This window comes from Amblyomma maculatum, chromosome 10 (assembly GCF_055883805.1).
Source record: "Amblyomma maculatum isolate TAMU_Amacu chromosome 10, ASM5588380v1, whole genome shotgun sequence".
NCBI classification, from domain to species: domain Eukaryota; kingdom Metazoa; phylum Arthropoda; class Arachnida; order Ixodida; family Ixodidae; genus Amblyomma; species Amblyomma maculatum.
In genome coordinates this window covers 22,555,317-22,569,758 of record NC_139353.1, presented here as the reverse complement: position 1 = coordinate 22,569,758, position 14,442 = coordinate 22,555,317, and the positions used below count along the sequence as shown (strand labels likewise).

Below are 14,442 nucleotides of genomic sequence, written 5' to 3'. Positions count from 1 at the left end.
CACCGGTGATAGAGGACAGCCTTGTCTTAATCCTTTGCATACTTTGACATCCTCCGTACTTCTTATCCCTTCCCACGTAATTTCTACTTTGTTATATAAGGTGTCGGCAGATCCCAGGTTGTAGGAAGACTCCACATTGACGGCAGCTTGAAGGACAGCAGCTTGCATGTCACCATCTTCCCTTTCGTACAAAGCATCTGCAAGCAAAAACAAAAATAAGAGACAATATTATGCAGAATTGTTTTCTTTAGTACAACTTGGACAAACTGTTCATGAGCAGTAAAATTTGCCACTGCTACAGAATTTGTTTGCCCAAGTCAGTGTGCATGAAGAGTGCATATTTTCTGTTTGGTGCAATAGATTTGAAGCAAAAGCTTTTCTGACTCTCGGCGTTAATAAACAGCAGACAAGCACATTCTGTTAATCTTATCAGGTGCCAATGACTGACAAAATGAATAATTTCCAGTTAATATGCCGCACTGTATAATAAATGCATATCTTACTGGTTGTTCAGCACAGCCTTGCATGCAGCGTCAACCGAAACAGCCCAAGAATAAATTGGCACACAAAGGTCCGTCCTAGTGATCCTAAGTCTTTACTCCTGCAGGAAAGTGCAGCAACATAGGAGGCAAACAAAGCAACAAATTCTCCCCAAAACCTCTGCTACGAATATATATCTTGATATAAAGGGTCAGTGGTACTCATACTGAGCTGCAGGCTGTTCTAAGATCTGCGAGACAGGACGAGGCATGTCGTGGTTCTGCTGTTTATTTTCCGAGTGTGAGCGGAGCTGCAGCAGACAACCCACGAGGCGTGCACCTGCGTTGCTAGAGGGAAGAGCGAAGAGAGAGAGCGCGCCGGCGCCAGTTGTGCGAGTGCGGCAGTGCTGCCCGCATGGTTTTATATGGCATTGCACGCTGCTGAGGCGTGGGAACGAAGAACGCATACGCTGCTACGGCAAAGGCTGGCGCTATGCGTCGCAAATAGCTGCCTGTCTAACACTGCTAGAAAGAATGTACGCTTTTTCTAAACTGTTAGAGCGAACGAACGTAATTTCTAGATTGAAATACCCTCCGTCTGGTTTCAATATATTTTGTAATATTTTCATAAAAGCATGGAGAATCTTCCCAGAATACTGCATAGGAACAAGCCTTTAAACGCGTGATGTTAAGCCGACTTTGCAAAAATATTTCGAAGGCAGGTCATGAGAGTTATACACGCGCTTGTACAGCTTTCAGACAAAAATAGTTTACTTGAAGAGCAGCATGACCAGGCAACCATAATTTTATGACAAATATTTCGGTGGTGAGTACGCATTCCCTACATCTTGTTTTTTGTTTTTGTAAAACAAAAAATTTCATTGACACTTATTTCCTGTTCCCAATTGTGGGGTTGCTATGCTTCTTGCTTCCTCAATATTTTCTCTTTGAAAGCTTTACCTTCAAACGTTAAGTTCGAACTAGTTAGACAGCTGCCACAACAAGTACACAACTTGTAGTAAAAAGTTAGGCAGCGTGCAATGCTATTGAATAAATACACTTCAATCCAGAACATCTGAGAATCATAGCTAGATTTTTTTCTCTGCAAGGCGAAAGTAGAGAATGTATAGAAAATAATGCTTTTATTTTTTTATGTGGACGGATATACCTTTCGACTAGGCTGCATCAACAGCCTAAAGGATTTGTTCATCATTTGACCCTTGCTGAAGCACTCAAAGCAGAGCACGCCAGCATATAGGAATCAAGTGCAAGTTTGTGGCTGATGGAAATTACAATACAAAATATGCTGCAGCTAGCCCGTCCTCTGGGCTTACAAGACCACCCACGGCGCAGTACAGTCGATGCTGGCGCCGAGTTGCGGAGTCAGCTAGCATACATAGCAAAATGGTGCAGCATTTGCCTTCACTAGCACAATCTATTCGACCTCTGTTTTGCAGCATTTGATCATATTCAGTTTTCTTTCATCACGCAAATGAAATAGTTCATAAATAAAGTATTTATGTGTCTATTTCCAGTCATGGACAAAAGTTTTCAGGATACGGATGTAAAACCTCATTGCTATGAATTAAGCTGGGCTGGCAGCCATTAGTATATACGGTTTTGAAGGTGCTACGTCTTACTGCCCTATTGCAGATTGCAGAAGTATATATGCTTGTATACTGTGCTGTATTTTGTTTCTATACATAGGCAGCGAGCGTTGTCAGCTTGAAGAAAAGTTATGAGTGTTTCGTTGCGATTTTATCAAGGAAGGCGACAAAATACTCTTAAAATTTGGACGTATGAGTGGCCTCATATGTCACGCTGAAGACATATAGAAGGAATGGTAGGGTATGCAACTGCTGCCTGTTCAACCTCAGTACTAAACTTCTTCACAGTTGAGGACAGCGCAACAGTCGGGCATTTTTAAGCGCTTCGTAGACGGCATAAGCCACGCGTCCGGCTCGATGGCAGTGACATGCACATTGCATGAGGCATGCCATGCGTGTGGGCGTAGTGCCACCCCATTTTGGGGCATTCTAAATGTATTGGCTCAAGAATGTCTGCCTTTATCTCATGCATGGGTTTGTCAAGAAAATGAAGCCTGACCCCGGCAGGGGTTCAGCCATCGGAGCAATGGGGGAGGACCCTATACCAACCACGCCCTTATCGCCTAAGCCATTTTTCTAAAATAAATGTTCTCTGCTACTGGTAATATATCGTTGACGATGCATAAAGCATGCTTGAAAGCCATCACGAAGGACACGACAGTATTTTTAGGGACATTAAAAATATATCAGGATATACAGGTTGAGAATTGATCATTAATATCTGCAAGCCAATACCGGCCAACACGTGTCATGATATGTGCAATGTTTTTCCAGCTGTCAAAACTCAGGGGACAATATCGACCACTATAACCCAGTCATATACATTGTTGGAAAGCCCCTAATACTGGCGGGGCCACATCGACCACAGTATGCCAAAATGTGTTCAATGTAGATAAGCCATCTATACTAACAGGATCATATCAATCAATGCATACAATGATGCATGCAGTGCAGGATATTACCCAATGTGTGCCAAGATGCATTCGATGTTGACAAGCAATCAATACTGGCATTGCAATATTGACCAATGTATGCCATGATAGGTGCAATGCTGGCCAGTCGCCACAGCTCATTGGGCAATATCACCCACTGGAACCAACAAAGTATACATTGTTGGGAAGCCACTAAGACAGGTGGGATAACATTAACTAATATATGCCAAGATATATTCAATGTCAACAAGCCAGCTGTACTGGCAGGACAATATTTACCATTGCATGCCATCATCGACCATTTTATCTGCAGATATACACAATTTTGGGAAGCCGTCATGATTGGCAGGGGGATATTGACCAATGTATGCCAAGATATATTCTATGTTAACAAGTCATCAATGCTGACAGGATAATATTTAACAATGCATGCCATGATACGTGCAATGTTGGCCAGTGGCCACCACTCGTTGGGCAATATCGGCCACTGGAACTGAACATGCTTACAATGTTGAGATGCCACTATGACTGGTGGGATGATATTGACCAATGGATGCCAAGATATGTTCAGTGTCAACAAGCCATATATACTGGCAGTAAAATATTTACCAATGTATGCCATGATTCAGGAATTATGGGCAAGACATTGCAGATGGCTGGGCAATATTGGCCATCATATATTGTGTATACAATATTGGCATCAATTCTATACGCAAGGTCAGGATTGCCCCCTGTTAGCTACCTGAATGGCAACATGGGGGCATGTATATCACTGGCTCAAGAGTGGTCTATGTTATTGCATTGCTGTACCAGTATTGGTAGCGGTTGGCAATGCCAGGCCACTGTTGAACCGGGCGTCGCCAATCAATTTCCAATATTGGGCCGATCACATGTGCTACCTGGGATGTTGCTTTACAAGGGGGGTAGGCAGTATCAATTGTTACATGTACAACGTACAGTTTCTTATTCAGCGCTGTCAAATCGCAATATAAGGAAGACAACTTTTGTTGTGCTCTTTTTCCAACTTGTAACCCTCTTGTATAGGCTGTTAACTTTGTTTTGGTAGGTTTTGTACTTGCACGTCAAGATGAACAATTCTCGCATAATGCGCCTGGCTATGTAAAACAGTTGGGGTGAAAGCAAATTTGTTTTGCTATGTTTCGAAACTGGTTAGTCCTCTTTGGGTGCGGCTGAGATGGCCTGTAGCTGCATCTTTTATGCGTAGCAATCCATTGTTTTAGTCGATAATTTGGCACAGGCTGTGGGGGCACGTGATTAGTTGTAGCCAAGGAACCTGTTGGTGAATTGAGACTTGTGACCTATACAAGTCTGGATATGGTTGGTTTTGTCAAGGAGCGCTCGAACAACGAACTCTGTGGTGAATTCATGGTAATCGCAGTGTTTAACAACATGGGGAGTGAAACACTGCGGTTCATGGGAATGTGCATGCGTGAAATGTTCTTGTCTCAAGCCCTAAGCCGCTCGTAAATGGTGCAACGGTACTCTCCGGCTTCGTGCTGAAGCACTCTACAGGTGTGTCGATGATTGTCCCTGCTGTCACATCTATGTTGACAAGGTTTTTTCAGTCTGTGCTTGCTGCACTTTCAAACATCTTCCTCGGCCAGTCTCTGAAGGTTATCGGCAAGTACAGCCCTAGTTTTTTACTTGGAATTTCACGGACTGGAGTGATTGAAGTGTGTTAGTGCTTTGGTATAACTGTAGAATACAAAGTCCCAAAAAACATGAACAGAGCAGGAGAAATGACAAGGATACTCTGGTTGCTTTTGTTGTCTATATATTTAGGAAATCCACAAATGAAAGTGTTCAGCTGTAAGTCAGTGTATGTCTATGTCATTCTTGTCGTGACCATGTTTTCGAGCTGTGGGTATCTCACAGTTGACTGTGAATCAACCATCCATCAGTCGAGGGAAAATGTAGTATGTCTACATGCATTAAGGTTTCAGTGCATGTTTAAGAACTCGACGTGGCCGAAATGAATTCCTAGCCCTCTCCTACGGCATCCTCGCAATCCGATGTTACATTGGATATGTTAAACCCCGTATGTTACCTGTGAGCTCAAGTTTTAATACAGGCGTGTTGTTTGTGCAGGGCGCTTGACCGGACCACAGGGGCTCTTGCTGGTGCGCATGTGCGGCGCCTTCCTGCGCGAGGAGCCCCCTGCTGAGCGCAATGAACTGGCGCGCATTGTTTGGGAGCAGCTGCAGTCCCTGGGTTGCCCCCTGGATGCCAGCCACTACAATGCCCTGCTGCAGGTGTACCTGGAGAATGAGTTCTCATTCTGTCCCTCCACCTTCCTGGCCACCATGGAGTCCGCCAAGGTGCAGCCCAACCGAGTGAGTGCCCTTAGAAATACCACAAACGAAAAATTAGGGGTATCACCAAGCTTCACCGTTAGAGTAGACGCAGAATGCCTTTTATGCCGCCTTTTCATTCTGCGAGTACTTTTATATTTCTTGTCTTTAAGTCTTAAAGTTGGCTTTTGGGGGGGAAGGAAGGCAAAATATTTCACTTCAGTCGACTCCTGCACTTGCCAGAGGTGCTTATGTCATTGATTCGAAACACTATCGGAAACCAGCTTTCAATTCAGTGGAAGATGGATGATAAATGCAAAACGAAATGGCATGACATTACCTTGAACGCTGCACAAAGTATGTTTGTATCACAATTTTGATACAAAATCATGCACATATTTTTTGTGACACTATTTTTTTTTTTTTTAATTTGGGTTACGGTGACGGTGTTTTAGAAGCTGTCTGTCACAGCGTCCTTTCTTTTCTACATTTCCATACCCGGCCCACGTGCAACTAAACGCTTGCCTTCGCCCCTTTGTCCCCAGAGGAACAGCGTGGTAATGTGTTAGTTCACCAGTTTTGCTTTTTTATGGCTGTGTTTTACCAATTTACTTGTATGCACTGCAGCTGTCCATCTCATTTCATGTGCCCCCCCCCCTTTATGTTCAGCACATCTGTATGTTTGACATTGTTTGCACGTGTGCATTTGGCCGCAATGCATACGATAGACTCAGATGTGTCAAATTTTTATTGTAGTAGCCGAGAAGTTGGATTATTCAAGAACGTTTCAATCTGGCGAAGTGTGATGAATCAGTCTACGGGTAATTTTTTGCTTGCGATTTTAATTATATGAACCAGGAAATAGACAAACTGTGAATGTGTCATTGAGGTATATCACTGTAATAATAGCGAAAAAACTTTTCACACATCTTATAAAGAGATATATGCAGCATAATTCTGATTGTATAAATTACCGTGCACTACTAAATTACAAGCCTACTTATGCCTACTCCACTTAACTCCATGGATCCAAAAAAATTGATTTTCATTTACTGGATTACATTGCATAAAAATTTTTATGCTTATAGTGTGCATACTGCATGCAAATATACACTAACGTCCAAGTGATTCAGCACTAAGGAAACACTTACAGAAGAGAAAAGGGAGTAGCTGTGGGTGGCTTCCCGAGGCAAGCCACACAAGCTGGCTAGCCACTGATTATTGTGTGTGCGCGCAGGTCACCTTCCAGAGGCTGATCCACCGCTATTGCCAGCAGGGGGACATCGCCGGGGCCAGGTGAGTGGATGAGTTCTGCTTGTGTGCAGCCTTGTTTGCTCAATGGGTTGTGCTTACTACATTGTGACAAGGGAATGCTGTTTGAAAGTTGGGCAGGTCTTCAGGGGAGGCAGTCTGCACTGCACCATTGACATACATTAGCATGCGCTAATAATACATTTCGAAGGTCATTGTCTTCCGATACTAAAGAGCCTCGTGCATTAATACCTGGGCGGCTTTGTTAATGCCAAAAATGTGTTGCCTATCATGGCGGTAGTGAAGCACATATTCATGCATCCTTGGTGTGAAGCGTGAAGGATACTTCTTGCTTTATGTTAACACGATCTGCCAATTTGGACACGCTCTGCAGATGCATGATGGCTGATGTAAGCCGTGGTTTGCGTAGAAAGGAAAAGTCAGTTTATGCTGTCTTTACTTTGGGAGCAGCGTGCCACATGTGTGAATCTGCTGATAAGCCAGGCATAATGTTGTTTTCCACATTGCAGCAAGATACTAGAGCACATGAAGAGTCAGGACTTGGCAATCAACGAGAAGGTATTCAACTCGCTTGTCCTGGGCCACTGCCGTGCTGGGTGAGTGGCACGATGGTGTCAGTCAAAAATTCGTGAGTGGCGGGTTGTGATGTGTCATCACCGCTTGTTACTGTGCAGTTTTGACGACTCCTTGTCTCCCTTGTTTGTTTTGGTTGCGCTGCCTGCAACAGCTGCTTGATAAGTGTCATTCTCTTCGGTAGCCTGCCTTGTTCCTTTGTGATGGTCGTTGCTGTCGAGAACGTTTTTCATGAGTTTAGATATGGAGATACTATTGGTTTTACAAGTTCAGGGTTACAAAAGTCACCGAGGAGGGGGCCCCTATCATGTTCAGGGTGTGTAGACATGCATGTAATTGCCTGCGTTTGGGTAAGAGACACGCAGGCACCACACTTTCTTGCTCCATTCTGAGATTTGTGGAAACAGAATACTCTCCTTCTTCTGTGAAGTGCATTGGGTGATTGCGGACCAAGCTGTAATTGGGCTTGTTTGTGAGCACTGGCGAGGAAACCTGGGTCGCATTGATTTCTCCTGTAGTTTTAATCGCTGAAGAAAGTGGAAATTATGATTCTTTTGTGTGTCTGCTCAAAGCACGACCTTGGGTACTTTTTTTGTTTTTGCGCAGAAATGTTGGCTCAGGTTCTTGTGCCTGGCTGCATTGGTATATTGCCGTCATAAACTTCCTCGCTCCAATTTTGCATCCGGTGACAAACTTTGGCCGCTCGTGCAAGCCATATAAATTTTACTTTGCTATGAATTCTTGGAAATGGGATGTAAATCATATGACTGCTTTCTTTGCAGGGACACCGAGAGTGCCTGGAACATTCTTGATGTGATGAGGTATGCCCTGCACTTGGATTTTAACGCAGTAGCGTTAAGGGCTCTGTTCACCTGAAAATCCGGTGTCGATGTTGTTGATGTCGGTGTTGCGAACATGACACAGGCAGCGGGGAACTGGCAGCTGACATGGCTACACACTGATTAGATGGAGGATTGCCTGACATTATGTTTGGCAGGAGCTGTCAACTCTGACTTTTTCTTTCACATGGAAGGCCAATATCAGAATCAGCCTGCCAAGACCGTTGCATTCAGTCAGACCCGTTGCCCTTAGGCTATGCAGGCATGTTCATACTTAAAGGGGGGCTTTGGATGTCTGGTGGTATCCTACGCCGTCGCATCATACCCTGAAAGACGGAGTTTAAGTGTCATTTATAACCTTTTTTTTTCCTTGGGGAGTTTGTTTGCAGCTTTCATTGTGTGAAGATCACTTGGTAATGAGACAAGAGAAAGCAAAAATTCAGTAACAGAAAGCTAAGGTTTCTGCCAGCTCTAAAGAAATGTCGCAATGCTGCGCTTTTGTTAGGACGAAGCTTTAGGGTGAGCAGATCTTTAGGAAAACGGCAGGGAGGAGAAAAAAAGAATACTTACTTGCATAAAACATGGGCTAATCATGAGGGTGTTGGAGCGGTACAGTTTGCATGTAGTTGTAAATTGATCCCAAGCATGGTATACATGCGGAAAGGGGACAAAAGATGAAGGAAAAAGGTGACGGGTTGAGCGGAGAAATTCTGTTCTGTTGTTGCATTTGTCAGTGGCATCACTGTCCTTATGGGATGTCAAGGAAAAAAAGAGAGTGTAACATGCCTTTGTCCCTTAGTTGGTTATGCTGCTTTCCTGCGCTGGCCAAAAGAGTCCACGGGATGTGATGGTTGCAGGAACGCACAGCTGGAGCCAACTGCGGACACATTCCATGCTCTTTTGGTGGGCTGTGCCGAACGAGGGGACAGGGCAGGCTTAGAACGGGCACTGCAGGAAGCGGATCGCGTCGAGGCCTTCCTCCCCGACGACCTGCTGCTGGACGTGGCGTGCGTGCTGGCCTGTACAGGACACCACGACATGCTCGACATGGTGTGTGCACTTTCTGCCGCCTGTGCTTGAGATTATGAATGTTCAGTGTTTTGTCACGAGTGGTCCTCAGTCACGCGTGGGCCCTGCATCGCAGAAATGTAAAAAAAAAGAAAAAGAAAGATGACTGATTTTGTGAAATGGTATCATTACTGCATGATTCAAATTAAGGAATCGTAACAATTCTTTGATGCCATTTTAATAATGCAGTGTTTAAAAAATTCAGCTATAGGCATCGTGTTAATTACAGAATGGACACAATTTTTGGTTTCGTGTTTTGTTCTGCTGAATGATGTGTAACCGATTCCTACATACGGACTACCACTTGGAATTTACCTACGCCTGCTAAATAATCCGTGATCAAATTTCTTAGCTCGCTTGTCTTGGTTTCAGCAGCTCGGGGGTACGACTAAATGGCGAGACTGTGGCCAATGTAGCTCTCGCTACAAAAGGAAAGTGTGAATCGAATCGAGTAGTAAATAATAAATATTTGCAAACCTGGCCAGAATCAATCAATAAATATTTTTCTCTCTCTCTCTGCCTAGTTCTGGAAGATTATTTACAACTTCCTGTGTCTTGCAGGTGTTGGAGCGAACGCGCCGCCTGGCTGGCTACACCCAGGACTGCATCAACGTGTGCCTGCAGCTGTTGGCCCAGGGCCAGGATGAGGTGGCCTACCGCGTGCTGCTGAGCATGGATATGCCTCGCAATGAGTTCCACGGCAACTTCTTTGTTAGCCAGATGGTGCGGCGAGGGCTGGTGAGTGTACACTGGAAGCGGCCTGACCATCCTTCAGCTGATGAGCAGCAGTAGCCAAAGAGCATTGCTGCAGCACTCTGAGTCCAGCCTTTAGCTGTTGCTGCTGCAGCTTTTGTGCCCTATATGAGCATACCACTGGATATCGTTCAGCAAAATGCCTAAGCAGTTATCTAATGCGGCCGTCATTAGCAGAGGTGTTTGCCTCACATCATTGCAGTTTATGTCCATTAACCCTTTGACTGCTTTGCTGTACAGGTACTGCGGCCGCATTCTGTCCCGCGGCGCTTTTGCCTACGGGTACTGCGCTAAACATATAGCGTTTAAAAAATTTTACACTTTAGGTGATTATTTTTTCCGGAATATTCAACAGTCAAAGGGTTAATGAGAAGTTCTTGTGGCAACTAATGGGGTCATGTTGTGTTTGCTTGAAGCTGGCTCATCTTTGTGCTGTTGTACGTGCAGCCCCTGGAACGCATCTTGCACTACTGTGGGGACCTCCAGACTCGTGGCCTGAACAGCCGCGCCCTGGTGCGCTGCGCTGAGGTGGCACTGACTGGACACAAAGTGGGTGTGTATGCAGCCGCCTTTCTCCACTAGGCCTGCGGTCCATTTGGGCTCTAAATGGGCGCCTGGCACTTAAACGTAGGTTTCTGGTTCCTTCCTTCTGGGCCCACAAGGAACCAAAGGAACCAGATTGACTTCTGGATATTTTGCCCATTTCGACATGTGATGCTTTTGGTGCTTATTGGTATCCTCTTTAAATGCGTGATAGCGTCAACAGTGCCATTCTACAGGAAATCTGGCATCGCGAGCGAAAACCATGAGCATGCTACTGGCGGGTGGTAATTAGGCATTGTACGTCCGTCCGTCGGTCCGTTTACAGTAATTTTGCTACAAGAAGGCTAGCCCTATCCTCTTTGGCAGTAGCCCATAAAGGATGCACCATTCTTCTAAGCTACCATATCGTGCATTAGCAAGAGGAAGTCCCGCTGCTGAAATTGCACCAGAGTAGCCTGTGCACCAGCCCCGCCATGGTAGTGCAGTGGTTAGGACGCTTGACTTCTGTGCTCAAGGATGCGGGATCGGATCTCGGCTGCGGCCGCCGCCAGGTGCCCATGTGCTGTATGATGTCTGTGCACGTTAAGAATCCCAGGTGATCAAGATTTCCGGAGCCTTCCACTACGGAGTTTCTCGTAGCCCGAGTCACTTTGGGACGTTAAACCTCGCAAACCAAACCAGATTTGTGCAGAGCTGATGTAAAAGAGTGACGTATGTCATTCTTCCCGCAGAGCTGGCGCTGGGCCTGCTGCGTGAAATGCATAAGCAGGTAAGCACTCGCCTAGAGGCGCCTCGTGAGAACCTCGTCTCCTGCCTCGTTCTTCACCCGGTTCTGTCGTGCAGGGCATACCATTGCGGCCGCACTACTTCAACCCGCTGGTGCTGGCCCAGGCAGGCAACGAGGAGGGCGTCTACGGTGTCATCAAGACCATGGCCGAGCTGGGAGTAGAATCGAGCTTTGATCTGCTGGCGGAGTATGTCTTTCCGAATGTTAACACCCAGGACATCACAGCTGTGGTGGAGAAGCTCAAGGTACTGCACCAAGCTTATGCTCAAAGGGGATTCAATCGGATAGGGGAGCACGAGAAATGGAGGCATCTGATGACAGCCGCATTTTCTTGAAGCACGATGGAAAATGCTTTGTTAATGTCAACAGTTCACAATAGGTAGGGAGGTGTAGGGGTGAAGGAATACATCTATCTACCTAGGGCTGTGGTGATCATGGGTCCACACCATGAGAACGAAATGGTGAGAAGAGCAAGAATGGAGTAGAGGGGATTTGGTAAGTATGCTCAGTTTAGGAACAGCGGCTTACCAGTGTCCTTCAGGATTGATGTTTTTAACAGCTGTGTCTCGCCAGTACTTTCCAGCGAGGCAGAAATGCATAGCCTGATGAAAAGGGTCCAACCTAGTTTGAGGACAAGTGTGGCGAGCTAGGGAAATGAAATTGATAGATGTAACATTAGGAGGTAAAATGAAAAAAAAAAAAAAAGGCACACGCACGCACGCAAACACACACACACAGACAGAGAGAGAGAGAGAGAGACCGGAGGAGCTCCAGGAACAAACTTGAGTTAATGACCTGTTCGAAATAAAGAAAAGTAATGGATATGGGCAGGGGTGCAAGAACAGAATAGCCGATGGTAGTTAAGGATAACAAACTGGATTCCAAGTGAAAGCAAGCATGGCAGGAAGGAACAGAAGGTTAGGTGGGTGAGTGAGATCGGGAGTTTGGGGGGATTAAAGTGATGGCAGCTGGCAGCTGGATATAGGAGAGATCTTTTTCCTGCAGTGGGTGTAAGCCAGGCTGATGACAATGAGAGGGAAAGCTGTGACTAGCGTTTGCTTCCGCCATTCCCTGTCTGGCAATGAAACTTCAAAATCCAGGTATCCAGGTTTGAGTACTGCTGTGTTTCAGTTTGAGGTTGGGTTGCGTATGTCTTTTTTTGTCTCTTTTATCTTCATACACCCATAATGTGTAGGTCCTCCGAAGTGCTTCTCCATTGTTCTTGATGACATATCTTGCCTCTTGGCTTGGCTTCTTATATCGTCGATTTTCTGTATGCCTGAAGAGCCATTTAGGTCCTTTTGAGTGCCTGTCTGCTGTTTCCGAAGATGTATCTCGTGAGTGGGTGCCTGGTAAGGGGTCTGCTGAACAGCTTGCGGCCAACGCAGGGTCTAGGGCTGACGGTGTCGAGCATTGTGAACCCCCTGGTGCTGTACTACCTTCTGGCACGGGATGTGGACAAGGCCCTGGCCGCTGGTGAGTTAGTATACAGTCCTGTCTAAGACTAGCATTGTGCCCTTAGCATTAAAGGGAACATGAGCCAACAACAGTACCGAGCTGCCAAATGGCCAAGGCAGTGTAGGAGTCCACTATGTAAATGCCCACAATCAACTTACTATATGGCCTTGAGGAGTGTTTATCAAATAAAAGAAAGCATCCGAATTCAATGTGTCGTATCTTCATGTTTGGCAAGTCCTTTTTCTTTTATCTTTGAAGGCAAATCAACTTGTTAAAATGAGGACACTGGCATTGGGCAGCCAAGTGCTCACCGCTCTAACATGCATTTATTAATGTTTTAGCATTTTCTCCAATTTGCCTAGCAGATGGCACAGAAGCTCTGGCACGACTGACACTGTAAAAGGGAAAAGTTATTTTTGTTTTTAACATTTTGGGGTTCAGAACTACAGTCATGGGCATGGAAGGATGCCCCTAGCAAGGTGTTCTGTATATTGATTCTTAAATGTGTGGGTGTTTCTCATTTTGAACCAAAATCTTGCATCACAGTGATTTTCTACCCTTGAAGTGCTGCTAGGAGTTGATTGGCTTATCTGTGTGCTTGCAGTGGAGCAGTACCCGGTGAACTTGGTGCCAGCGGCGGTGGTGCCTTCGCTGGCGGCCTGTTACCGGGAGACACACAAGGCTGTGCCCACCGTCAAGGTGAGTACTTGTCATCTTATTGGTTGGGAGTTTTGTGTGGGCAGTGCAGTCAACACTCTCGGGGTGTATTTGCAGTCCCGAACCATGGCAGGAAAGTACTTAGTTGTTAAAGTTTTTCTTGCTACGTAAGTGAAAAGTGTCATCTAAGTGAAAGAATTCTTGTGCCTGTAACCTGTTTAATAGAGTGGAAAATTAAAAGTATTGATTTCTTTGCTTTTGTAATGGGTGACAGAGTACTGTAAAAAGCCTGCATATAATACGAGATTTTTTCCCAAATATTATTATGTCAGATATATTATATGCGGATCCAAAAAAATTTCAGCCTAAATTCACAGTTCAAGCCTTGTTATTTATTAGCGCTATCAGCATCAGGCTCCTAGCGAGAGAAGGTGCTACCCAGCATTGGCATTGGCTGGCTGTTTCGCTTTCACTTTCGCTTTCATGGTTTCGCTTTCACCGCGCTGACTCCGCGATCCTCTCAACCACGGTGCCCGCAACACACGCAGCCAGAAGCATGCCGAGCACACCTCGCACGGGTCTCTCATGGGCCTCTCTAGCCATGCTGCCATGCCCTATAGCCGTATCGCTGATGCCTGACCAGCATTCCCAAGAAGTGCGTCAGCTGTGCTTTCGAGAAATCTCTGATGCCGAACGCATTTAAATGTACCGAAAAAGATTTTATACAGAAAGCTGTCTCTAGCAAGGAGTTCTTGGCAGACAATACATGTACTGGATGACGACGATTGCAAAAGCTCTGAATCTGAGAACACTGCTCCCATTATGCAAGCGAATGCAATGCAGTGGTCTTTCACTTAGTGATGCTTGTATAGAAGAGATATGGACTTTTTGTGGCAACCATGTTCACCTGCAGTTGCTGTCCCTGGCACTCAAGGGTCCCGAGGCCACCGCCACTGGAACCAGCCGCACAGGTGGGATTGAGTTCATCATTCATGGAGTGCACACTACCGTATTTTCTTCTCTATAACGCACTTCTTTATTTTGCTTGTGCGTTCATACAAAGGTGCGTTTTATTCATTTATTTCGTTTCGCCTCATGTTCTGTGAACTTTACCTTAAAACAGTGGTGGTAGTGTTGCTATTATGCCTATGTGAGAGTTGTT

The 14,442-nt window shown here is 45.5% G+C and overlaps 1 protein-coding gene across 1 annotated transcript in view; it reads left to right on the top strand.

Moving 5' to 3' along the window:
* bsf (bicoid stability factor) overlaps positions 1-14,442 on the top strand; it is a 43,365-nt gene that overhangs the window by 4,094 nt on the left and 24,829 nt on the right. Inside the window, exons 3-14 of the mRNA XM_084582201.1 lie at positions 5,128-5,372; positions 6,568-6,626; positions 7,112-7,198; positions 7,958-7,996; positions 8,872-9,064; positions 9,644-9,820; positions 10,283-10,388; positions 11,110-11,147; positions 11,222-11,410; positions 12,554-12,641; positions 13,228-13,322; positions 14,194-14,251. Of these exons, the coding sequence (XP_084438327.1) occupies positions 5,128-5,372; positions 6,568-6,626; positions 7,112-7,198; positions 7,958-7,996; positions 8,872-9,064; positions 9,644-9,820; positions 10,283-10,388; positions 11,110-11,147; positions 11,222-11,410; positions 12,554-12,641; positions 13,228-13,322; positions 14,194-14,251 (1,374 nt within the window). The remainder of the gene's footprint in view (positions 1-5,127; positions 5,373-6,567; positions 6,627-7,111; positions 7,199-7,957; positions 7,997-8,871; positions 9,065-9,643; positions 9,821-10,282; positions 10,389-11,109; positions 11,148-11,221; positions 11,411-12,553; positions 12,642-13,227; positions 13,323-14,193; positions 14,252-14,442) is intronic.